Raw genomic sequence first — 26152 nt, forward strand, 5'->3', positions numbered from 1 at the left:
GGCTCAAAGGAAACCAGCCAATGCTTTAGTTTCCACCGTGTCCCGGCCAGCACTGCATCCTGTACGGGGGTTCACACGGAACAGCCTGGAGGGCATGCATGTGTGCTTCAGTTCGGATCCAGCAAGGCCCTCTGTCACTCAGCCAGCCTGCTCTCTGAGCTTTGTGCCATCCCATTCACTTGTGTCCTGGCATAGCCCTGCAGCAGCTGTTGCACTCCAGAGGACCGTCAGGTGCATTTTTATGCACGCTCCAAGTGACAGCACTGAGTTAGAAAAAGTACAGCAGCGAGCTCTATTATTTATATGCATTGTAAGTCCAAGTTAGATTTACATTTAAATGTGTTGTAGGCTTATTCCTGAGTTGAGTTTTGAATCAACAGCTTTTCAACTTTGAATTGTTGAAATAATTTCACAGAAATCTTTCTAAACCACACTGGCAGTTTGTATGCTCACAGGATCGTGCTCCTTTTCACTCTGCTGAAAAATGAGACATATTATGTATGTCTCATTTTAGTGGTCAAGAAGCCAACAAAATTACTTTATTTATTGAATTGAAATTGTTTTCAAGAGGAATGTTCTTTCCGGGGTCGTTTTAAGTTTTGCTGTTGCGACCGTGGCAGGTTGTACACCTTCCTTGTACTGCTCTGCACGCAGAGCGAGTGCCGCCGTTCTTTGTGGTCTTCTGTGAGTCTTTGCCGTATTCAGCACATTCTGCTTGCTAGGCATGCATCCTTCTGAGTGAGTAAGCACCCAATTTCCTCACCACATGCTGTTATTGCCCCTCATCCAAAGGGAGATTGGGCTAAGTAACTAGCTGCAGACTTGATTTTGTGGTGCTTTATCACAGTTGATGAAATTAGGAGGGCCTCTATTAGGCAGGAGGTAGAGAGCGCAGCAGACAGAGGGAGCGTACAGGAGAGAGGCTGAGCCCTTTGCTGTGGTGTGATAATGCATCTGTTATATGTGCCTCAGCGGAGACGTCCTGAAAATAGACTTTAATGGTCCTCAGACGCTAGTGTGTGTTTGAGTCAAGCTGCATTATGTTCAGGGTTACAGCAGGTCCTGAACATAATGAGGGAAAATTTCTTCCTCCTGTTAAAGTTTACAAAACAATTCCCAAAATATATTTTATGTTTTCCACCCTCCTTATTTAATAATGAACGCATAGAGTTTTCAGTTTGTAGTGTTAATTAATCCACTGATGCTGATTTCCAGCTCCTTAGGAGGTCAGATCTACTGATTTAAATTTTATCGTTTTTAGATTTTTTAAAATCTAGCTGGAAAAAAAAATTCAAGATTATAAATATTCATACATCAAAGGATACAAATTTGTATGATTTTATTTTTTATAAAACTTTTAAAGTTTGGCACAGTATACCTCGGTTGATGATAAAATGTTGACCAAAAAGTTGTGGAAATTCTTAGTTCTGACATATTTAATGAATAGGAAAAAAATTCAAGTGAGGTGAATTGAAGCTCTGGGCAATCGATGTGTGGTGCTTCAATTTTAACCTTTGGTAATGTAAACAGAGTCATGCTCCATGTTGCTAGTTCTCTCTTGATGTTTTCACTATTGACTCGGATTCTGTCCAGGCTTAATCAGACTTGCGTGATTAGGCCTCTTGACCAGTAATCGAATATGGTGAGAAAACAGCAAAGCGGTCAGTTTGGGGACATGAAATGATGTTTGAACATTTGCAAAAGGCAAACAGGTCATGGAGCATATACAACTTAATTCCCTGCCAATGCTTTCAATTCAATTAATTAAAACCATGTGTTTTAGATAATGTAGTCAAATGCTTAGCGATGGAGCAAAAGTTCACGCTGAACACAACTCCCAACTTGTACCACAGCTTTGATTGATGGAAGAAAACGATCCTGGTGATGGGTACAATTTCATACTTCAAGTGCGGTCTTAAGAAAGGAAAAGTATTTGTCTTGCAATGAAAACATAGCAATATGTTTACTTGAATAGAGATTTCAACATAAAAGAATTGGAAAAAATTGATTTCAACATAAAAAAAGCTGCAACTGTGAAGAATTAACACTGACATGGCCAGAACACCAGCTTCTTCCCGCTTTCTGAGGTCTATGCTGTACAAATGGGCATATTTTCCACTGTTAGCCACAGTAAGAAGTTAATTCATGTTTTTGATCTTCATGTGAACAAAAGAAAATTAATAAAAAATGTAAAAAAGATGTATACAGAATTCATATAAACTTTTTAATCACAGCTTCTCTCAGATTCCCTTGGGTACTCATGTATGTGAGTTGCTACAAAAAGGCTAATCTTAACTAACAAAAACTCAACAAAAACTGTGTGTGTAAACAAGAAGTGCAAATGCAGCAGAAAATCTGTTAGTTTGGGAGCCTTAACTCCAGCTGCATGAATTCCAGTCATTCCTATTACAACTGAACTCTCAACTCACAACGCAATGTGATTTTGCATTGCAAGATACACAAGTAGCATTGACCTTGGGAAGTTTTGTAGAATATTATCAAGATTCAAACCAGGGAGGTAAATTAATATTCCACAGTCCTGTTAATTGCATTGACAGCTAATTGATTTCAGTTACAGCAAAGCAGTCTTTCTGTTACATCACAGGCCCAGTTGTCCTTATTCCAACAGATCCCAGCCTCACTTCATGAATATTATTTTATGTAATGTTCAAAAATAACCTCTGTTTCCCCTGTCATATCTATAATGTGAATTTCTTAAGATATGTATGCATACCAGGAATCAGGTTTTTGATGGTGGAGATGACTTGAAGTGTGTGCATCCTGCTGGGTTTCCAGTGCCTGGCTCTCCGTCAATCCAGAATAGCCTCATCCCTTCAGCCAGCGTGTGATTACAGAGCTGCAGGCTATATCATATAGTCCTTAGATGAACAGTAGCTGGAAAAATTGAAGGGATTACTTTGACTGACAGGATTTCCCAAGAGGTTTTCATTCCCCCAGAAAGTCTTATATAACCATTTTGGATTTTGTCTGGCGTCTGCTAAGTAAAATGACAGGTCTCTGTGTTTAATGAGTGGCTGTAGCGTACACTTAGGCCAGGAGAACAGTCCTATCAAGATTTTTGTTAACTTTTTTTTTTTAAATCCACACCTCTCTGTAACCCTTTTTCCTCTCACTCTGATACTGACCCTGCTCTCACTGCCAGTCAGGCTGTGTGAATTTGCACCGGATAATAACGGATGTACCACACCAAGTTCTTGAGTTGTGGCTGCCACTGTGGCTGTATCAGCTTGTTACCCAGCTGGAATACTGACTGCATCACTTTTGCCTTCCTTCCTCCCTTCCTTCCACTCCTTTTTTGCTATTTATATAATCATTTTCTCTTTACCGCTCATATATCTTACTTTATGTCATCTTGCCAAATTTTACAAGCTGGCACCAACTGTTTTTTTTTATTATTATTTTCTTATTATTTTCTTATCTGATTTAGATTTCCCCTCTTTACTTTGCACCCCCCCCCCCCTTCATCATTTCCTGATCCCTAAATCCCTCTAGCAGTAAGTCGCCCTGACCACAGTTCTGGGCTTAAGCACTATGATCTTGATGAGACAAATGATTAAGAGCGTTACTAGGGAGTGAGTGAATGCACGTTGATATGTACTCACTAAAACGGAAGCCGTTTTTTATGTTATCTTTATTGGAACACTTTTAAATGCAAAGCATATCCCTTCGGTGGCGCTTATTTGAAGATGTGGCATGGTTATTTTGCTGGGGACAAATTCTATTGCTGTTTTATTGTGATTGGGCAGAGGCCAAACCAGCAGAAAAGTCAAGTCCAGGGTTTGTTTACCAGCCTGCAGCTCAGGGCAAATAGTTCCTCTGCAGGGGTAAGCTGCTGATAAGAAAGCATTCATATAAACAAAACTCGTGCACCCACAGAAATGCTACAATACCACTGCTGGGGCTTGCAAGGACACATGAGCTCACAGGTCATCCTGAGGCTGGATCTTGTTTGGATTAATGTCATCTCTGTGTTCTTGATTTGATTCATGGTTCAATCAAAGTGCATTAAAATAACTTTCAATATAATGAAGTTTGTAAATTAGAATGATTCCTTACAGATTGATTATATATTCAAAGCATTTCTTTCTACAATTTTCTGGACTAATAACTCAAAATTAACTCATGGAGAAACAGAATATGTAATAAGGGTAAAGAGAGGATTTTGAATACAGAAATGTTCAGTCCCAGGGAACACAGATGACTTGTTCAGCAGATAGCTACTAACAAACACCCACTTAGAGGGCAAACCAGAAAACGGCCATGCAGAGGAATTTGGCTGTTCTGATTGCTGTAACCAAGCTTATTAACTGCAAGTTGATATGAGGGAAAACTTATACAAGCAACAGGAATAACCACAGTCTTCAGTGGGTTGTTGAGCAATGCCTGTTTGAGTTTAGTGAAAGTTTAACAAGAGATTTTACTGCTGCTGTAGTCAGAGCTACCATACACAGATGTGTCCCGAACATGGGCTGCATCTGTCTCTGCTTCTGGTGAAGCCACTCCAGCAGCAGAGACATCACATGCATCTTACCTCTGATGAGGGGAAAAGGACTAGATTAGATTTTGTTTTCAATTAACAGCAGGACCTTGCACCTGCACACTCTATCAAAAACACCAATACCTGATCTATTGACCAGTGCATCTTTGTGCTTGATTGGCCAGGAATCAGTGGAGTACTGTCATAAAGATAAGGAGCTCATCTAACCTAACTGCGCAGATGAACTAGAGGCAGACATGTAAAACCTCAGCAGTACCAATACTAAATATCACATTTACAGAGCAATTAATGCAAAAAGAGCCCCCACCAATTATTACATGCATATACTGTATTGTGCAATTCTCTGAGAATTTATGGTTTTCCAAAAATAAAACCTTGAAAAAAATCACTAACTTTTCTGTGAAACTGTAATTCGTTTAAATGCTCTTTAGATATACTTGTCAAGTACACTGGCATATGTTGGTAATGATCTAAAGTTTATCCTATATAATTGCTGTACAGCCTTTCAGACTGAGCAATCTATTTATTTCCATTAGTTGCTGATTCAGGCCAATGCCCTCTGGCTGTTTTTTTTTTTTTTTTGCACCTGTTATCTGCTGTGCCAGCCAAGTCCATTTCTCTGACTCAATAACCATTAAATGTGTTTGAGTTTATAAACTGGCAGAAAGAAGTCAATTCAGATGTAGAAAATGCACAAATGCATTTTTTTTTATTGTTGCAGTTATAAATATTAGCTTTGCTAAACTTCCTGAAGTGTAACATTTAATTTGGAGTCCCAGTTGATTCAGTTTTAGTTGCATGCTTCATTTCAACAGAGCCTGCTAAATACTTTATGGGACAAAATTACTCCCATTTTTCCAGAGCTTCCAATATTGTGTGCTGCAGCTGTGTATGCCCTTATCGTTAATATTTCACGTACGGAACTGTCACTCACTAGTGCAGTCTTACTCCTGAATGGCTAATGGCTGCTTTCAGTCCACAGTGCTAACATCAGCACATTCACATTGAATCTTTAAGCATTGCAGCATAACAAAACCTTCTGGCTTTCCCAATTGTGATATAATCAGAACTTGCCTTTAGTTTTCATGAAGGAAGTTCTAAATTGTAGAAAAAAATTGAAAATGATAAAACCTGTATTTGCGAAAACACACAAAGAAAGATGCGTTGTTTTCTGGAAAATATTGAATATTCTGTTACACCCAAATCTAACCGGTTTATTGGTATTTGTTTTTCAGCATTAGGTACACCTCTGCTAATTCCGCTTAAATTCTTTTCCTGGCTATAGATATCATTGTACCACTGTATTGACTTTCAAAGTGGCAACAGCATGCTTTTAGGCTTGTCATGGCCCTGCAATTTGATATTATGTGTATGGTGTCAATCAAAAAGCCTGATCCAGTCTGAGCTGAGGTGGGATATCTGATCCTGTGGTCTCTCCGCTGACATCGTTCTTTTGTTGTTTATTTTCTCAACCCAACGAGAATTCCCTCTCCTCTCAACAGAGCCCTTTACAATTTAGATTTATGGAAATGCCTGCTAATAGAAATCTGCTCTCCCTGGATGACAGACAGCAATGATGAGGTAAAACCCACCAGTATAGCTGTGGTGGGAGTGCCTGGTTGGATTATTCCATAGGCATGAGCCTCCAAACAAGCAAAATACACAGAGGTTTTTAGTAAAGGTAAGGTTGTGGTGGAGGGGAAAGGGGACAGTTCATGTAAGTGCACCTGTCTTGGTGGCACGGATTACACCCTGGTTCAGCTAGTGTAAGAGTATATGAGCATTGTGTTTGTAAGTAATTCCAGCTGTGTGAGGACAAACAAAAATCCCTAGAATGACAATGACGCCGTATTCTGTCTCGGCGGTTGCTGTAGATTTTAGATGTAGTATAACAGCATGTGTTTTCTCAAGCAAAGTTCAAAGTGTGTGAAGCAAGAAGGGGGCAGAGGAGAAGCAGAGATGAAAGGAAATATTTGATGCATATACACTTGTTTGCATTCAAGGATACTGCCTATCCTAGCATCCTGTGTCTTTGTAGTGGATATTTAGGTGTAGTTGTGTGTTCTTTTGTTCTAAGAAAAAGTAAAGGCAGTCTGGAACACTGTGGCTGCTTTCACTTGGTGCAATTCAGTGGAAAACAATTAAAGGCCTGGCTGCAGGCCTCTCAACTCAGACCGTCATGAGCAAGTGTGCTGATATGGGTCACTAACAAAGATAGTCATATTAGGCACTGAATGCTAGTGCTCTCTGAGAGTGCCCTCAAAACATATGCTTAATTGTGACTAAGTGTGCATTAATGCATCACGCGTCAGTAGCTTACAGCAGTTAGCCACAGCTCGGAGGTTCTCCCATGTGAAAAGTGCTAAGAGATGAAAACTGAACCGTTTCAGAAAAGGTCAAAATAAAAATGTACACAGTGGTGAAATTATATTCGTTCTGCCTATAAACCACATCATGTCCCTCAAACTTTTTCACAGTGTGTCATATGTGTCGTCTTAAAGAAATTTATGTAATGAACCACCAAAAAAAGTACAGCAGCTTATATTTCTAATGTAGGAAAAATAACCCTGAAGTCTGTTTTGTTTTCAACTCCTAAAATTCAGTACAACTAGTTGTCCTCATAGGTCACCTAATTAGTAAAGATAATCCACCGGCATGTCATTTGTATAAACACATTTGTTATGTAAAGGCCTCAGATTTGGTAAACATGCCAATAAAATAGACTATTAATCAAACAAATGCTAACCAATTACTAAGAGATTAACACCACATACTATTCTTATCACACTATTACTGTTGCAAATCATGATGGTGATAAACATCATGATATTGGAATATTCTCTTTCTTTCAGCAAGGACAGGGAAGCTGTTCAGAACAATCCCCAAGCATACAACCAGGGCTACCACCGCTTCAATCAAAGCATATTCATGGTTCTTTTTCATGGTCCAGGAATATTCAATTCAGAATTTAAAGCAAGACTTAAAAAATGTATAATATTGTGTCTTTAGTGTGTTGGTCTGTCGCATTCCAACCCAATAAATAGATTGAGTTTGTGGCAACAGTGTCCTTAAGCTTTGACCAGACATTTGTGATGCTAGTAGCCATTCACTGTCATGTCCTCCATATTTTGAGCAAGTTTGATAGTCTTTAATTGGCACAGAGACACATGTTTGATATGTACACATGTGCATGAAACTAGAGTGAAATGATCGCTTGTGGTTTTGATGGGTTTTATTTCCCTGCTTTGCTGTTTTCATTTCCTGGCAGTGTTCTGGAACATTGAACTGATGCAGAATATATATATACTGTATATATATATATATATATATACTGCACATATCTAAAATTTTTCAGATTCTGGCAGTGTAAGACACTGAAGTACAGAAAAATCATTTCCTATTGAGTCCAAAATAATACTTAAATATAACTCAGCCCCAACTCAAGATGTCAGGAAGTCGGCTCAGAGTTTCTGTACTCAATAGACGCAAAGAAAGAAACCTAATGGACTAACCTCCACTGCTGCTTTTTTATGGGGCTCCTATGGAAAATCTCCCTTTAGGGAAGATTAAACTTGATATTTTTAAAATTCTAATTACTACCTCCAATGAAAATCTTACCAGGCAAAGCATTACATATTATTTAGACAATTTTTTCTGACCATGTTGTTTGTTGATTTATTTCTCCCAAACCGTCTCTTTGATTTGCCGCATATCCCTTTTACTTAAGCTCTCAGATTTCACGCTTTACATTAATCATTCTGGGAATAACGCATTAATCCAAGGCATGAAATTATCGTCTCCCATTTCCTATTCTTTTGCAGCAACAATGGATTTAGCTCTGTAAACGGATTTGGTTCATGTGCTTTATCTTTTGCAATACAATTGCTGTAAATATGAATTTAGGAGATCAAACAAATTTGGCTACATTGTTAAGAAGCTTAGTACATGAGGACAAAAAAAAAGGAAAGGCACATAAACCTAGGACCTGCTGTTAACTCCAGGCTCCAGAGGCCAAAACGTCCCTTCTGGTGTCAGTTTGCTGGCTTCTCGGTTGTCCTCGGGCTGTTGTGTCCACAATCTTCAGTGGTGGTTTGTTAAACCTATCATTTTGAATCTTATAATTTTCTCCTTCCTCGTTTAAGACTTCTGCTGCCTCTTTGCATCTTTTGGCATACCACAATGTAGCTCCTGTGACGGCATCATTCCCGATGGCAGTGGAAATCACCCACATTTCATCAATGGGCCCCACAATCAGTCACGACAGTGACAGAGCACAGGCAGCCCCTGGGATCAGCCTGTTTTACAATAACTCAAAAACTCCATAGCCAAATGTGCCAACACTGTGTTTTGTGTTCCTGACTGCTCATTATGAATAGGAAGTTTAGCAAAAACTGTCTTTTCTCCAAGCCATGATCACAGCTTGCATGTGTGCTGGAATCTAAGACTGTCTTCACTCCTTTTTTCAAAAAAATTACATCAAGCCAGCTAAACACATGACCAAAAGATGCCAAAAAAAAAAATGAAGTTATGGTTGACACAAAAATCTCGATTTCAATCCTAAATAATAATCAAAAATAATCAAGGCTTGTTTTATTTGTGAAGGCTTACAGTTATATTGTTGTCCAAACAACATTTGAGAACACTGCCTGTCATGCCATTCAAATGGTCAGTCAGTTTATTTTAGTGTTTTCACAACATCAATTTTTTGCCCCTCATTTAGGGGGCAAAAATGAGGGGCAATAAAAACTAAACATAAGTTTCTCCTTCAATCTTTTTTACTGTGTGTAATTTGGAGGACAAATGTTTTGAGATGCCTCTTATTGATTTTATTTAATAATATTAGTTGTAGATGTCAGCAAACATTTTCACTGACTGAGTACACATAAAAACAGTAAATCCGTTTTTTCAGCTAGACTCTATGCTCACAAATACCCACGGTTACCTCAATGGTTTGTTTGCTGCCTCTCTTTATATATATATATCTATTTATGTTCATAAAACTCACTAATCTTTCCCACATAGAATGTCTTTGAGGAAGGTAGGAGTGTTTACTCCATCCTTTTCTGTGTTGCCATTAAGCAGCCACACATCCATTCAGTGTTTTTCCATTAGCAGGTCTTCTTTGTCAATCAGTTTATAATAGGAAATGTCATTATCCATATACGTTGGAGCTTTTCCGTTTTAGAGGACTTTGCACAAAAGACTCTTCACGTGTCAGGAATGTGTTATTTTACAGAAAGACATATTGATATTTATATATATTGCGTGCTTTAAAGACTTTGATGATTACCAGGTTAAAAAATATTTACTGACGTCATTATGCTTCCACACTAACCCTATTTGAGAAGCTGCTTTCTTTGGTTTTTAGAGGTATTGCTGTGACTCAACTGCTGTTAGAGGTAAAGTAGAAAAGAAAAAGGTGCTTTTGTTGCTAAAAGTTTAAGGCTTCTGACTTAAATTACCCATTAAAAGTTATAAATGTTTCTCCCTTATTTTCTACCTAGACAATAATTGTATTTATTGCAGCAACAGTCATGCCCTCTTCTTTTTGAGGTCAGTTGATGATTGTATTTATCTATGAATCATTCCTGAATGCATTTATATGTTAATGTCCATCTCTGTTAACTCTGACACCTAATAAGCTAAACAAAGACATGGCTTTGAACTATAGAGCGCAAGGGGTGATCCGGTGTTGGGTTTATTCTTTTCAAGTCTGCTCCACAGCTGCAAAGCACCGAGAAAGTCCATGTCATGTGCAACAAAGAGGTGGTCATGCAATCAACTTAAACAAAGACTTTGTTCCCCATGTCGCTGAAAGCAATATGAATGGACAACCTTGGTGGAGCCTTCGTTTTATTTAGAGCATTGTGACACTCTATGCCTGTGCAGCTGTAGCCTCAACATGATGCATTTATTTTTCGCAATGACTTGGGAGGAAGACCAAAATAATGAGGAGAGGAAGAAGAGATAGATGGGAGTAAATGTTGAACACACATACAATTAAGGGCGGAGGGTGTAGCAAAAAAAGCCCTAAGGGGCAAAAGGCGGTGGGGCTTGTGCAAAAAGCTAGCTCAGCAGGAGGCTCATTATTCCACCAACGGGATCCACTTTGCACATCCAGCTTGTGCAAACTCACACAAAGGAGCGTAGCAGCGTGCAGGCAGCAGAAAGTGAGAGTGAGGGTCTGCCTCTTGCTGCCTTTTTTAGAGGGAGTGACACTTTTATGGCCATGCTAATAAAGTGCCTCTGGGATACGGTACCTCCCACACCTCCGCCTATACGCACGCCAAGAACAGCTTGATTGGGCCTTAAGACTTGTGTTTATGGACACATGGATCAATACACTTCCTCAGGGTCTATATTTAAAACGGAAATCTACAGTGTGCTCACAGATAGAAGTAGAGGATGGGGACACTGAAATGGCCATTATGTGATTTAAAGCAAGGTCTATGACATCATTCTGATGGAATCCCACATCAGTTATACCTATCCACATCGTCTCGCTTTTAAACTTGTAGTGCCAAGCGGTTGTTCATTTAAGGTGCAGTGACTGATTATTCCAGCCACATCTTTCACCCTTGATTCCCTGCGCCCTAGCTGGCAGCAAATGCAAATCTGGAGCGTGACAAATGATGTAAGGCCGCCTCTGACACGTTCCAGCCCTTGGCTTCCCCGTGTCGCTCCCCAGCTTACCTCCCTCAGCTCCACAGTAATTACCCTTGTTGGATCGCTACGCCTGATCATAGTTGATTTTGGGATGCACTGCCATTCTCTCCACTTGTTAGCCTCTCACACTGCCTGGTTCTGATAGAGCGCACTGATAATACGGAGGGAACAAGATGAGACACAAACACACATGCATGCATTCACACTTGACTGTATGTTGTACGTGATTGTTGCAGTGGTGATTAATCCCTTTATTATCTAATCATACAAGCAAAAGATTGGAATAAAAAGATAAAAAAAGAACAGCAGTGTTTAAAAGAGAACAATTAATAGATTCCAATTTTGTAAATTGTGCCTTGTGAAGGTCAAGGAGTGAGGAAAAGGGTGCATAGAAGTGATTTCCAATTTGTTCTCAGTTTGTTCCAGTAATAAGATCCAGACCTTTTCTTCCAATGAATGAGATAATTAACTCATGGTGACAGACCACATAGAGCTCTATCGTTTGGTTTATGGCACACATGGAGAGCCATCCCTGCTGCCAAATCAAAGCACAATGCCACCAAATTCAGACTTTTCGGTTTTCTGTTTGAAATGAAGTGTAAAAATTGCAAGAAAAGATATCAACTTAAATCAGTAAACTGATTAACATATTTTGCTTTACAAAAATGTTTATACCCATTGTTTTCATATTTTGTCACCTTACACCCACAAACCTCAAATCTATTTTAAGGATTGAACACAACATTATGTAACGTAATTGTTCAGTGAAAAGAAAAAGATTTATCAATTTCAGAATGTTGTACAAGTAAAAATCTGAGAAATGCAGTGTGCATTCAAATTTCAGCTTCTCTGAGTCGATGGTTTTTAGAACCATCTTTTGCTTCAATTACAGCTAAGAGTCTTTTAAGGTATGTTTCTACCAGTTTTCCCAGCCTAGGGCCTGAATTTTTGTCTCATTCTTCTTTGCTGCTTTGATTACTCATTTTAAAGTCTTGCCACACATATTTAACGGGATTTAGATGTGGACTTTGACTTGGCCAGTCTGAAACATGAAAATGCTTTTATCCAATTCATTCCATAATTGGCTTGTCTCCATGCTGGCCTGCATGGGGGTGAACCTTCACCCCTGTCTCAAATCTCTTGCGGGACCTCACATGGGGGTGTCAAAATTCAGTCCTCAAGGGCCGAGGACCTGTAACTTTTAGATGTGCCTCTGCTTCAACAGCCAGTCAAATAATCAGGTCATTAGCAGGACTCTGTAGAACTTAACTGCATACTGAGAAGGTAATTTAGCCATTTTATTGGTGTGTTGGATTAGAGACATTTAAAAGGTTTAGGAAACCCTGGCCTTCAGGGACTGGAGTTCAATGCATCTTTTATTATTGCCCTGTATTTAAGTCTGTTCAACACCCTAGCAACTCTCACCGGCTGACCTGGGAATGCTTAAAAAAAGCTTCCCTGCAGCTTGATGCTGACACCACTATATTTTACCATGGGGATTGTGTGTTGAGGGTGAAGCACAGTGATAATTTTCAGTCTTGCATAGTATTTTGCATGTGGGCCAGAAATGTTCCACGTTTGTCTTATCTCACCAGAGCACCTTTTTTCACATGCTTCTTGTGTCTCCTAAAAATAATCGGTTGTGGCAAACTTTAAATTGGACTTCTTTTACTTTCTTTCAAAAATATTGCCACTTTTCTAGGTTTGCATGATGCTATTTGTTCACTAATGTTCTCTAACAAACCTCTGGTGACCTTAAAGAGCAGTTGTGTTTTATACCAATATTCAAATACAGAGAAACTTACTCCTTTTATTAGTGGCAAAATTTCACTGTATTTTATTGAGAGATACGAGTAACGGGGACTGGCATCAAAAACATAAAATATGTAGAAAAAAATATATAAGGGGTGTGAATACCTTTGTATGTTACTGTAGATGACTATACAGTCATCACCACAACTTTGTAGTCATCAAATTTTCCTTTTTCATGGATGAATGGCTAAATTAAAGCTCAACACTAAGCATTATAAAATGCTAATTAAGGAATCCAGGTTAGATGTAAGATGGTGTTTGATGGTGATGTAAAATGCAGTGAGTCATTGCTGTGTGTCCAAGGCTCTCTGTGGGCTGCGTCTTTGTTCCACGTTCTTGTTCTTAGAAACTGCTTGACCAGTGTATGACATCAGCATCGACTGTATGAGTCAGGTCAGACTAATTTCCTGTGGTGTAACTTGCCTCTGCTTCCTGCATTGTCTTGCCCTATCCAGCAACTTGCTTGGAATGTGTGCCATGATGATTTCCACATATTGTCTCTTTAAATCAGTACCTCTTTTGAAACCCTGTGACCTTTTTATGCAGAACATTTTTACTTAAGTTTTTCCATCTGGTCATGAGTTTCTTTGTTTGGAATGCGACTCATGCTGAGATGTCTAACTTCTTCTTTTCTCGTTTTCTCTTTTCAGAAACATGTGAAGGTTCTTGTGAAAGTTCGACCCGCAAGTTGGTCTTCATCAACAAAAAGGCAACGATCACCCTTCTCTTCCTCTAAACCATTCTGTCTGCTTACTCAGCGGTTTCCTTGCAGGACAAGTGAACATGGATGGTCAAAAGGTCAAAGACAGAACTTTTGCGCATTGTCCCAAGTTTGGAGCAGTTGCGACTCTTTTGTTCTTCTGGCTTTTAGCGGTTTCTGCCACAGATGGGCAGACCTTCAATAGTTTCCACCCAGAACGACGGGATTGGGTTTTTAATCACCTGACTGTTCACCAAGCCACTGGTGCATTATATGTTGGAGCAGTCAACCGTGTGTACAAGCTGTCAGGCAACCTCACCCTCCTCGTTTCCCATGATACAGGCCCAAAGGATGACAATAAGGCCTGCTACCCTCCTCTAATTGTACAGCCCTGTTCTGAGCCCCTTGTGCCCACCAACAATGTCAACAAGCTCCTCCTCATTGATTATTCGCAAAATCGGCTGCTGGCCTGTGGCAGCCTCTACCAAGGTGTGTGTAAACTCCTCAGATTGGATGACCTATTTATCTTAGTGGAGCCTTCCCACAAGAAGGAGCACTACCTCTCCAGCGTCAATCAGACAGGGACCATGTATGGGGTGATTGTGCCGTCACAGGGCCAGGATGCAACGCTTTTTATCGGCACAGCAGTGGATGGTAAACAGGACTATTTTCCCACTCTTTCCAGCCGAAAGTTGCCACGTGATCCGGAATCTTCTGCCATGCTTGACTACGAGTTGCATACTGATTTTGTGTCCTCTCTTATAAAGATACCATCAGACACACTAGCGCTTGTCTCACACTTTGACATCTACTATGTTTATGGCTTTGCAAGTGGCAGCTTTGTTTACTTCCTGACTGTTCAGCCAGAGACACCGGAGAACAGCATGTCATCAAGCGGATCCAACAGCGATCTCTTCTACACGTCCCGCATTGTTCGCCTCTGTAAGGACGACCGCAAATTTCACTCCTACGTCTCTCTGCCCATCGGCTGTGTGAAGAACGGCATTGAGTATCGCCTGCTGCAGGCTGCTTACCTCGGCAAGCCTGGCCGCATTCTCGCTGCTTCGCTCAACTTAAGTGTCCAAGATGATGTGCTGTTCACCGTCTTCTCCAAGGGCCAGAAGCAGTTCCATCGACCACCAGATGACTCAGCGCTCTGCGTCTTCACCATCCGAGACATCAATGCGAGAATCAAGGAGCGCCTGCAGTCCTGCTATCAGGGAGAAGGAAACCTGGAGCTCAACTGGCTCCTTGGGAAGGACGTGCAGTGTACTAAAGCGGTGAGTTGCTCTTAATGAAAACACACACTTTACAAACAAAAATACGGAGATCAATGTTAGTCCTGGGTGCATCTCTTAACTGATCACGGCCGTGAAAGTCTCTACAGAAAAAGCCAAATTAGTTTATTAAAGGTTTATTTTGCTCCCCTAAATGAGACTATTTGCTGAAATGGTAATTGAAATCGTTTCACATAAGTATTGATACCCCTCGCACTTTTGAAAATGTTAACCACAAACTTTACTGTATTTCATTGGCATTTTTTGTATTTTATTAGCATTTTTTGGCTGTCCCATTTACTCTTCTACCCTAAATAAAAATTCCAGTGGCATTAGTTTCCTTCAGAAGTCATCTAAATAGTAGAGTCAGAGTGGGCCTGAAGGATCATGGTTATGGAGCAGCTGGAGAAATCATCAACTCAAGTGGGAAAATATGTTGTCAAGACAACTGTTTGCAACTGTTGTGCGGTTTGCAAATCGGGCCTTTATGGAACAGTGACAAGAAAGTATATTAATACAGAAAGCCATAAGTATTCATGTGTGCAGTTTTTCTGTTGAGGAAAGTGCAAATGTATGGAAGAAGATGCCATGACCGAATGAGATTAAATTTAGCATAAAAGACATATTGTTTGGCACAAAACTAACACGGGACATATACCCAGTACACCGTCTGCATGGCCAAATATGGCTAAACATGAGCATGGAGGACTTTGTTCTTATTGGGAAAAAAACCTCTTAGTGGAAGCATGTCAGAGGTTTTCCTTCCAGCAGGAAAACAAGCCTAAGCTTATTTCCAGAGCTAATATAAAACAATTAAGCATATTGAATTTAGAGTTGAACAGTCAAAATTTAATCAGTGTATGGAAAAGGGTTAAAAGTTTGTGTTTACTGATATCAGATCTGACCAAGCCAGAGCCACATTGCAAAGTAAAACATGCAAAAAGGTCAGTATCCAGATCTGCAAATGCACACCATACTTTTCAGATTTTAATGATAAACAAAAGCATAAAACAATTTACCCTATCATTTCAATTTCAACATAATGCACAATTTGAGCTGGTTTATCATAGTTAATCTCAGAGAAGTTTGTGGTTTAAGAAATATTGGGAATAAGGGGTACGGGTACTTTCCTAATATAGTTCACTTAAAAAATAAGTAAGGTCAGGGTCTTGGAGCTGTCAAACAACTTCTACATCTGCAGTGGTTTACTCCTCTGATAAAAGATAAGAAACTGTAAGAGAATGTATTAAGTTTCTCAGTGAGCCTAAACTGCACAGTGCCTGTAGGGGGGCGTTTATTGAAATAAAAATAAACACAGCAATCATCCGGAAATGTTTCTGACTGCCTGGCATTTCATGCTCTCTATTATCAAATGACTCTAACACTACTTGTAATGATGTCAAATTGTTTTGTTGCTCTGTTATCAGGGAACATCCACTTTCAAGTGCATTTCAGGGAGACATATTCATAAATTACGCAGGCTTTATTTTTCTTTACAAGCATCAAAGTGATTTTCTCTGAGCGCAGTCAAAATAAATGCTCTACTCCTCAATGGAGTGAGGGGGTGTATGTGTGTGTGTGTTTGGGGGAAGATTTAAGAGGGAGGGTGTCTAGGGGCTGCTCCAATTCATCTACTTATGATGCTGGTGTAGATCACACACCAGTCCATTCCCTCTAAAGTTCCTAATTATCCCATAATAAAAAGGCTGTGTATCTGTTACATGTTGTCAAGTAGAATTAAGTTCCTTGATTCTCCTTTGGTCCCAGGAGGCTGCAGTCCTCTGTGCTTTCACTCCACTACCCGCTAATAGGAATTTAAGTTTATTAAGAATTAATGACTTCTGACTGACTGTGTTATGTTATATGTCTGCATTTGCACAGAAAAGCTTACCAGTCTTGGCCATTCACATGCGCATTGTCAGGTTTAATGATGTCTGTGTCGCTTATTGTGATGAAAACCACCGATTATCTCCTTTGTTTGCTAATCCCCTTTAGAGAACCCAATGGATCATTCTCATTAAAATCCACAAATTCTCCACCTCACAATGTCAGCTGTGAGGAGTAAGACATTATCTTAAGAAACTGGTGGCTGGGTTTTTATTAGCTCTACTGAGAAGAAAAGGATGTTGCATGCAGCAAAGTGGGTGTAAGAAGGTGTATAGTGGTGACAGTGCTGTGGCTCTGAGCCTTGTTATCCGCCAGAGCTTGAATTAGAGCGTTTTTCCACCTTCCCAGAAGAGTCCCCAATCATCCCAGTGTGCGTTGACTGTTGCCAGCTGTTACCTGCAAGGCCTGCTCCTCCCACTCCATTCTGCAGGCATGCACTGCCAATGATGTTCTGCTGTCCTCTCAGATTAAAGGCTACATGGCCTCTGTGTGTGTTTTGCCAGAGAGACGAGAGAAATGTCAAACATGCTCCTTTAAACCATGCTCTCATGCTCGATGAGCAGCCAATAAATCCATAATGTATTATAGATTATGCAAAGAGATGTCGAGAGATGAGGGAGTTTTAAATCGTTACAAGTTGCTTTTAGCAGCCAAACATGTCAGCCTTGCTGATGTTGAACAGAAATTCCTCTTTCACATATTTCCTCAAATGAATACAGAGCTTGGTGACCCTGTTGCCTGTTGATGAAGTTGTGTAAAAAACCCTAAAATTAAATCCTTTTTGTTGCACCACCATTATGTTCCTCGAAAAATTTAGAAAAGCTGACCCCTAATGTGAGCATATTTTAGTGGAGAAAAAGAATTCAGGTTGAGAAATAATTGATTTTGTTAAAATTATTGGAGGCACAAATGTTAGTAAACCAGCTATAAATACATTGTATTTGGGACATTTTTGCCAAAAGAACAACACTCAGTTTTCCCCATTAAAAATTCGAAAGTTTGGAGGTGTATACAGAGTGACCATTTCTCTTATTCGTTATTTATTGTGTGGAGTTCAGCTTTGGCTCTTTGGTTTTATGTAGCAGAAAGGATGGTGTCCGGTTTGGAAACCATCCTTTTATCTTTGATCTTGAGGATAATGTGGTTTTGCTGCAAATCTTACACTAGATTTCTCAACCAGCAAAAAGTTGGGGACCTTGCTCTGCGTCAAGGATTAGTTTTATTAGGATTAGGATTAGACCTGTGGGATGAGGTCCTGCATATATTCTTTTTTTTTTTTTACATCAAAGACACCGGCACAATTGTTGTCAACTGGCTCAATCCTGGTGTCATCCAAACGACGAACATGGTTCCAGTTAACGTCCTAGCAGAGTTTAGCAGATTTCACATGTTTGCATTTGTGAGGGTGGGCCAAAAAAAAGACAATTTTTTTCTGGCATGAATCCCTAACAACCAGTTGGTATGTAGACAACATCTGTTGGTTGTTATAGAGACTTGGCGATCCCAAGGTGTGTTTCATTGCTGCACTAACAGTGCGCTTAGTGACATTTTTTTTTGCAATTTATACCATCCACCTCATGTTGCATGATAACAAGATAAATATGGCTCCTTGTCCTAACTGTACCCAAACAAAAGTTTTATTTTTCTTTTTTTTGTGTATGGGATTATGCTGTAGGAATATAAGATGCTTTATTTTGCTATACTGTGAGCCTTTCCTTTTTCAACATCTTTACCAGGTGTGGCTAGCACTACAATATCAAATCTTTAAGTTGTATTATTAAAGTCAAAATGATTGCAATCCAGAAAATCCTCGTGATATAAAATTATTTTTGGCTAGACCCTCCATTTAAGGTTTAGGGCCCTCCTTGTGGTATTGTTAACTGTGCCTCAAACAGTCAAATTACACAGTGTTTCTGTGTGCCTTTCCTCTGTCTTGTTGCTAACAACAGGTAGCCAGTAAGCTCAAAGTGGACAACTTTAATTATACACCCAGCAGATATCCTCTTTGTACACGTTGCATTGCAAGTATGCTTATGCTCAGGCATGGCTGTCGCTGGGAATGGAGCTGTGGCTGAACCAGGGGGATTCACACACACAGCAGCCAATCAAAGATTTATCACCCATCCGTTCAGCTTTCTGCCATCTGGAGATTCATGCCATCTTTGTAGTCAATCCCACAGAGGAGACTCAAGATGGGATTTTTTTTGTATCCGTCTGTCTGAGTGTGTTTCTCCTCACTGACAAACACTATCATCTTGTCTTGCTTTTTGCTTTTGTGCTACCATCTAATTTACCACTGGTGAAAGACGCTGATAGATAATGCTGATATAACGTGGGATTGGATTTGAAAGCAAGTGTGCTGCTGAACTTTCTTAAAATTCTTTAAAAGGTTGATCAAAATACCTCTAAAATGGACCTGTCTTAAACTTAACCGGATCTACACAGTGATATACAGTGCTTTAATCGGGATTCATTCTGCAAGGTTAGTCTGTATTTAGCCTAACTACAGCTCCACTCAGCAAGCAAAGCTGTTCTTTTCTTTTTGGCAGGGAAAAGCCAAAAAATAAATAAATAAATATGTACATCTGCAAGATGGTGAACAACTACATTCAACCATATGGAGTCTGGAGGGATTTGGGATTTACTGCCGATTCTAAAGTGTACATCATCTGTACAATCTAGTGCTAATCAGAACCAAATGGTTTGGATCCCAACAGATCATATGATGAGGAGCTGTTTGATTTAGAAGGAATTGAAAGTCTGGATACTAAACCTGTTTCTCAAGATGTCTTCCAAACTGATATTTCCTACAAGTACAGCTCCAACTATTAAAGTATAGTGAAAAAGTTTTATTTTTTCTCTTATTTTAGAGGTAAAACTCATATATAGACTTGAAAGATTTCAATCTATGTGTATTGAATCTTTGATTTTAAAGTTTTAGAGCTTACTTTTATTTGGGCATGTATATCTTTTCTGTAATAACATTCTGATTCTAATATCGATTTTAGATGATTTCTCTGTAAATAACCAAAAGGTGTTATTTTTTTAGCTTTTCTGCATTTCATAGTCAAGAGCTATTTACACTAGAAGCACTTGCCAAACGATTCCTCAGTTCATCTCTAATTTATTGGTCAATCTTTTTTGCTATTTTAAGGTATCTGCAGTGGTTGGGCAATATAGTGAAAATGCATTGTCATCACAATACCAGTGTGCATAACATTGATATTACGATGGACAGTTTGTAGTAGAGTATTTGTTTGGTACTATTTGGTCCAGTAGATTCCATCAACTGACACAGATGGTATTGCCCGTAATACAGAATGTCAGAGATTGTTAGAAATATTGCAATGATTCGTTATTGACACCAAATGGAAATATAATATTGCAATCACATGTTTTGCTCAAATTGTGCAGCCATCGTGTACACCTACTTCTCTCTGTACATGGATGTAAGCTGTTTAGAACTTGTAAAATATTTGAACTTGTATTCATACAATTTTTGGGCCGGTTGAGTCAAAGTGGACAGTGATATGCTGGTTCTGCCAACTGTTGTTTGGAGAAGAAGAAAAGTACTGTGGATTTCATCGTCTGCTACATGTTTGGCACCCCCCTTTGGAAGTGGATTTTTATTTTTGCTGTCGGCCATGTGCACATCGTGTAGAGATGATGAAATTTACATCACAGGATTTACGGTCGAGTGAACAGTAAAGCAGACTGGGTATAAATTTGCCTTTGGAGAAAATAAATGAAAGGAAAACAATAAAGCAAGCTTTGTAGCTACAATACAGGAGGTTTTTGTTCACCGTCAGCATTATGGCACTTGGAAAATTTGTGTAGAAAGTGTTTGCAGAGGCTGATTTGCCGCCCATGAATGGAAAGGCCACTCAAATTAGTCTGTATAAATTGTACTTCTCTGACGAGAACAAAGACAGCAACAGAGGATGCAGATGAGAGATGGATGCATTGACAGAAAGGGAACAAATGAGTTGGTGTAAGAGCACGAGGATGAATATTCAGAGGGTGTTATGGGATGTTTAAATGGTGGGGGGCTCAGTTGGATGTCTCACTTTACTCCACATGGCACATTGAGGTCACTGACACTCAAACTGCGTCAGCTGACCTGATTCAACACCAGAAACATCACTTCCTTATCTCTCATTTACCTTCCCATTCTTCATTGGTTTATCACCACAGATCTTGCAAATTTATCTAGCACGTAGAGGGCAGAGGTTGCATTTTTTCCCTCTTACTCGGCATAGTTAAATAAGATCTGATTGCAATGATATTTTCCAAATAATTGACAAAATCAGAGTCTTATTTACAACAATTATCATGCACAGTGTGCCTTCTTGCAGAGAAGAGATGGTAAGTCAGGGTAATGAGCCTCATTCAGAGCAAGGTGGAGCTCAGTCAGGTGGAGCGGGTACATATTTCAGGCATAATAATAATGCAAACTTGTATATAATTCAAGCTCTCCGTTTTTCTTAAGCTTCTCTGTCACTCTTCACTTCTGTCCCAAAGTCAGTCTGACACTGTTTCCACAGCTTTGCTTATCCATCAAGCTTTACTCTCGTTTCAGCCATTATTTTTTGCTCATAGAAAGTTCATTTTTACAGTGCTTTGTATTTCAGTTTAGCCTCTTTATGAATGATTTCCAACAACTATCTTACTATTATGTGCATCTCTGTTCACAAAATTAATTCTGAGACTTCTGTTTAGAGTTTAAAGATGCATTCAATTCACAAGACGATGACTGTAATGGGTTGCTCAGATAAAATCTGATTTTAATTTTGTTGTGGGGAAAACTATTTTTTTTTGTCTTCACAAATAAAGTTTTTTCTAGAACCTTTAATCAGCATAGAAGTTTCCAGGCTAGATTTTGACAAGTCAGTTTATTGCAATTTATGCTTTTCTAAATCAGTAATGCCAACAGAAGAAAATGCTCAGTTTTCTTTTCACATTTCACATTTTCACAAAAAAAGCATGTTTATGATCTCAAAATATGTTTTTAATTAGAGATCAACATTTAGTTGTCATCTGGAGGAAATTATAAGAATGTTAAATCATGGTACATATAAACTCCATTGATATTTACAAATCTCCAAATCTGATAATATGGTTGGTACTGTAACATTTTTGTTCCAGTTAGTTTCTGATTCTCATGGAGGACTAATGTTAAACAACCTACACATATTTCAATAGATAAAGTAACTGGATAACATTGTCAGACTTCACTTGGATAAGAAATATTGTGGCATTTTATTTCATGTGAAATTTCATGCCATTCTATCTCTCTACATCCAAAGTTTTCACTGAAAGTTTTGTCTGACATTTTTTCAGATTCAGATTTTCATTTTAATTTCTCTTCACAATAAATTTTCTAACCGCTTTTCTTCTCGTTCGGCAGCCTGTGCCCATCGATGATTCCTTCTGCGGTCTGGACATCAACCAGCCACTTGGCGGCTCTCAGCTGGTGACTGGCCACACACTCTACACTGAGACTCGGGACCGCATGACCTCTGTGACCTCCTATGTCTACAATGGCTACTGTGTGGCTTTTGTGGGCACCAGGAGTGGACGTCTAAAGAAGGTAATTGCTGCGTCCTGTTCTCCCAAAACGGTTAACGCCTCTCGCGCGTGATATTTCCACTCTCGTCATTATCATAATGCTCAGGAATTCAGCCTGTCAAGAGTTCTTGGTGTATCGACATCATCCTTCTATTTCTGGTCATGCGGATCATAGTCAGAGGCAAAATTATCTTCTTAGTATTAAAAGCCTGCTGTCGAACTGTCAGGGAAGGGTGATACGAGTGGCTAACTCAGTGTAATGGTCATTATCAGCACTGTGTTCCAGTGCTGAATAACCTGAGCTGACCTATTACTTTTAATGGGCCCCTTTCTGCTTCTAGCCAACTGAAAGCATGAAAAAAAAAGGAGCTGCTCCATACATTAAACCCCCTAGTTCCGGTTTTGAGAGAATACCAAAGCCACAAAGGTTAAAGGGTGCCCTGGCACTTTGCCGTGATAGAATTTCCTTTCGTTGCTACAGGACTAAAATTGCTGGATGCGCTCTGGCAAAAGGAAATGAGCCCTGTGTTCTGGACTCAGAGATTACAAATTTGTCCGCTGGTCAGTTTTGCTTGTGGTTTGTTGAGTAATTCAAGACAGCTGTTGGCATCCTTGTATATTCCATACAAACACAATTTTAAGCTACAGATACATCGGTTGTGCATGTCGATTTTGTCACAAGGCTTGGCAAATGTTCTCTAGAAACCAGAGTGGATTCATCAAGATTTTCTATTTAAATCGGTGATCACACGCCAAGCATGGCATTATTTGGTGAGGAAGGTTTGTACTGAGTGGAAAATAACTTAAAGTCACCAATTATTTGCACAACAAAGCCATTTTACACAGGAAAACTGTTTTCTACTTCTGTGAGACAAAGTGAGATTTTCATTAGATGACAGAAGGGCTGAATGAATTGCAAAATTGTTCTTTTAAAAAAAATCCTTTTGAATAATCCATCCATCCCTCCCTCCCTCCCCACATTGTTGCGCTGTTTATGTTGGGTTACTGGTGCCTATCTCCAGATTATTGAAGCACCTGTCCCAGGTACATCCTGGACAGGTCACCAGGGCAACATAGACCCACACAGACACGCAATCATGCGCGCATACACACACACCTTCAGCCAGTTTAGAGAAACCAGTTAAATTAACAGACATGTTTTTGGACTGTCAAAAGAAACTGGAGTAGTGGGACAAAACCCGTTAAAGCACAGAAAAAAAAAGCAAACTCCATGCAGAAAGACCCCCAACTGGAATTTGAACCCAGGAGCTTCGTGTTGAAAAACAACAAAGTTACCATCTTCTCCACAGTGCAGCCAGTCAGTTATTTTTCTTCCAATTTAAATGTGTTAACAGATTACATTGTGGTGGTTGTATTGGGATGGAAACAAGATCATTTGATGTAATCCACTGTTTGAGCCGTTTAAAGATCTACTGCCTCCTTTATTTAACTAAATTAGAAAAGGCAGAAAAGATTGTTCAGATATTGTTTCATCTCTGTGTTTCCTTTCACACTTTCGCCTGTGGCTGCCTTTCGCTTCCCCACTTTCCATTTCTGTATCATCTGCCCAGATCTCTGAAAATCCATGCTAAAAAAGACAATCGAGCTGCTGCTGCTGTGTACGTACTCAAATTGCTTCTCACACAGCCGTGACTGTAGCCACAGTAACGGCAAGCTGAAGAAGGAATTAACCAGGATATGAGACGAGCACGTAGACAAAAAAAGCAGCACAGTCCAATGCGCAGAGCACCATAATCCTGGTAGGACACATACAAAGAGTCACTAGATGAGAAAATTAGAAAAGTTTAGACTCTGATCAACTTTAATGTTCCCAAACAAAGATTTTATTACAATGTTTGTAGTACAAAATGTGATTTTTTTTTTTTCCTAAGCTGTACATAGGAGAGTGCTAAATTGTTAGGAAATTGAACTGCACTCTAATCACTTAAACTGAGATCCAAAGGCTTGTTCTTCATTGAACTATTCCCATTCTCTATATCTAACTTGGTTTTAGATTTGACTAGAAAAGCAACTGCACCAGCCTCATTTGCATGCAGGTAGAATCTTGGTCAAGGTGAAGCCATTATTTGCATGGAAGCTTGTGCTTTGACCAGTTCTGACTGTTCTCCTGATGTGCATGGGAAAAAAGAAGGACCATAGCCACCCTTTCTCTGTGTGGTTTTATGTATCAGTGTGAAAAAATAAAGGTTTACTTTTTAAATACAAGAGTGCGCCGGCCAGATACTAATTTCTGGTTTTCTTTGAGATTTGACCGGCTGATTCCAAATTTGACTGATTCTGAATTCTTCTTTTTTTTTTTAAACAGTGTAACACAATAAAGGAAAAATGTGCTGCAAGTACTTGGATAAAGGTACTAGCTTTGTAACCAACAGAAACTGAAGGGCTTGCATAACTAACCCCCACTTATGCATTGTTAAATTATAAACCTCTGTCTAGAACCAAAAAGTGCATCAGACTACTTGGAGTTGGTTGATGCATTTAATGAGTAAGAAAAACATCATTGTTTTTTTTTTATTTTTTTTATTTTCACATTATCAATCAGAGCAAATCAACAAAAAACTGATTTTCATATCTGGTCAATTGATCGGTGCATCTCTGTTTGAATAGTTATATAAAAATCAAGAACTTTGCACAACAGCAGAGTGTGCCTTTGTGCCCGAAGTGTTTTTTTTATGCTTTGAGGATTATCCATTCGCTGCCTTTGTCTCCAGAGGCAGGGCTGATATATGTGGTGATCTTTGGCTGCAGCCTCTGCGCAGAAGGATGATGCAGAGCATTGTGAGAGACACAGATGAAGTAGGATGCTTCAGGCTTCCTGCTGATCTGAGCATGACACAGCTTGGGTGGCAAGCTTTGATGCTTTGCTGGTGACACAATCCTATACATGCTTTCATGCAACCAAGAAAGTCATGCAGCTGGGGAAAAGTAGGAGTGTGACAGGAGTGTGATCTAAAATATACAAATATATATATATAAATATATATATGTATAGAAATGAGTAGCAGAAAGAAGCAGAGATGGAGTAAGGAAGAAAGCATTGGGGGAGGGAAAGCAAAGGAGACCACTGAAATGTGAATTTAGTGCTGCCAGAGAAACTAGGATTGCACCGCTTCTTGTAATTGGATTGGCTCCCATCCCAAAGTTGCCCTCTCCCCATCCTTCCATTTATTGCTTCCCCATTCAATCCCACTCCTCCTTCCCGCCCTCAAACTCGCTCTCCCTGAAGACCGACTCTCGTATATTCTGCTGTTTTCCTGAGCTTTGCTGAAGCATGGTGAGGCATGAGGGATGGTGTTGGCGGATAGCGCTGTCTGTGACGGGCTTCTGGGAGGTGACGATGAAGGGTTAAGGGGGGTAGAAGCAGAAACTAAGGTGAGGAGAATATGCATGCAGTCACATTGACGGCAGGAAACGATAATACTCAGTCTGTGAACCAAATTCAGGGCAGCAACACTGGCAATCTGAGGTCATGTATGGAGGCCATAAGGTGATTGTATTCCATTTGTCTGACAAAAGCTGCCTAATTTTGGCAATCATGTCTAAAACCCAGCATAGAGCAAAAACACAGTCATACTGCAGGCATTTGAAAGCTGGTATTTAACGAAACTGGACGTTTTAGTTGGGATTGGCTTTCAGTCAAGAGCAGAAGATCCCCTTACAACAGAAATATAGATTGTCTTTAATGAAGGCAGTTGTATTCTT

At 39.5% G+C, this 26152-nt stretch overlaps 1 protein-coding gene across 1 annotated transcript in view; it reads left to right on the forward strand.

Moving 5' to 3' along the window:
* The window catches only part of plxna2 (plexin A2), a 214620-nt gene that overhangs the window by 18795 nt on the left and 169673 nt on the right, over positions 1-26152 (forward strand). Inside the window, exons 2-3 of the mRNA XM_005798917.2 lie at positions 13648-14977; positions 22269-22451. Of these exons, the coding sequence (XP_005798974.1) occupies positions 13781-14977; positions 22269-22451 (1380 nt within the window). The 5' untranslated portion in view covers positions 13648-13780. The remainder of the gene's footprint in view (positions 1-13647; positions 14978-22268; positions 22452-26152) is intronic.

Source organism: Xiphophorus maculatus, chromosome 1 (genome assembly GCF_002775205.1).
Source record: "Xiphophorus maculatus strain JP 163 A chromosome 1, X_maculatus-5.0-male, whole genome shotgun sequence".
NCBI classification, from domain to species: domain Eukaryota; kingdom Metazoa; phylum Chordata; class Actinopteri; order Cyprinodontiformes; family Poeciliidae; genus Xiphophorus; species Xiphophorus maculatus.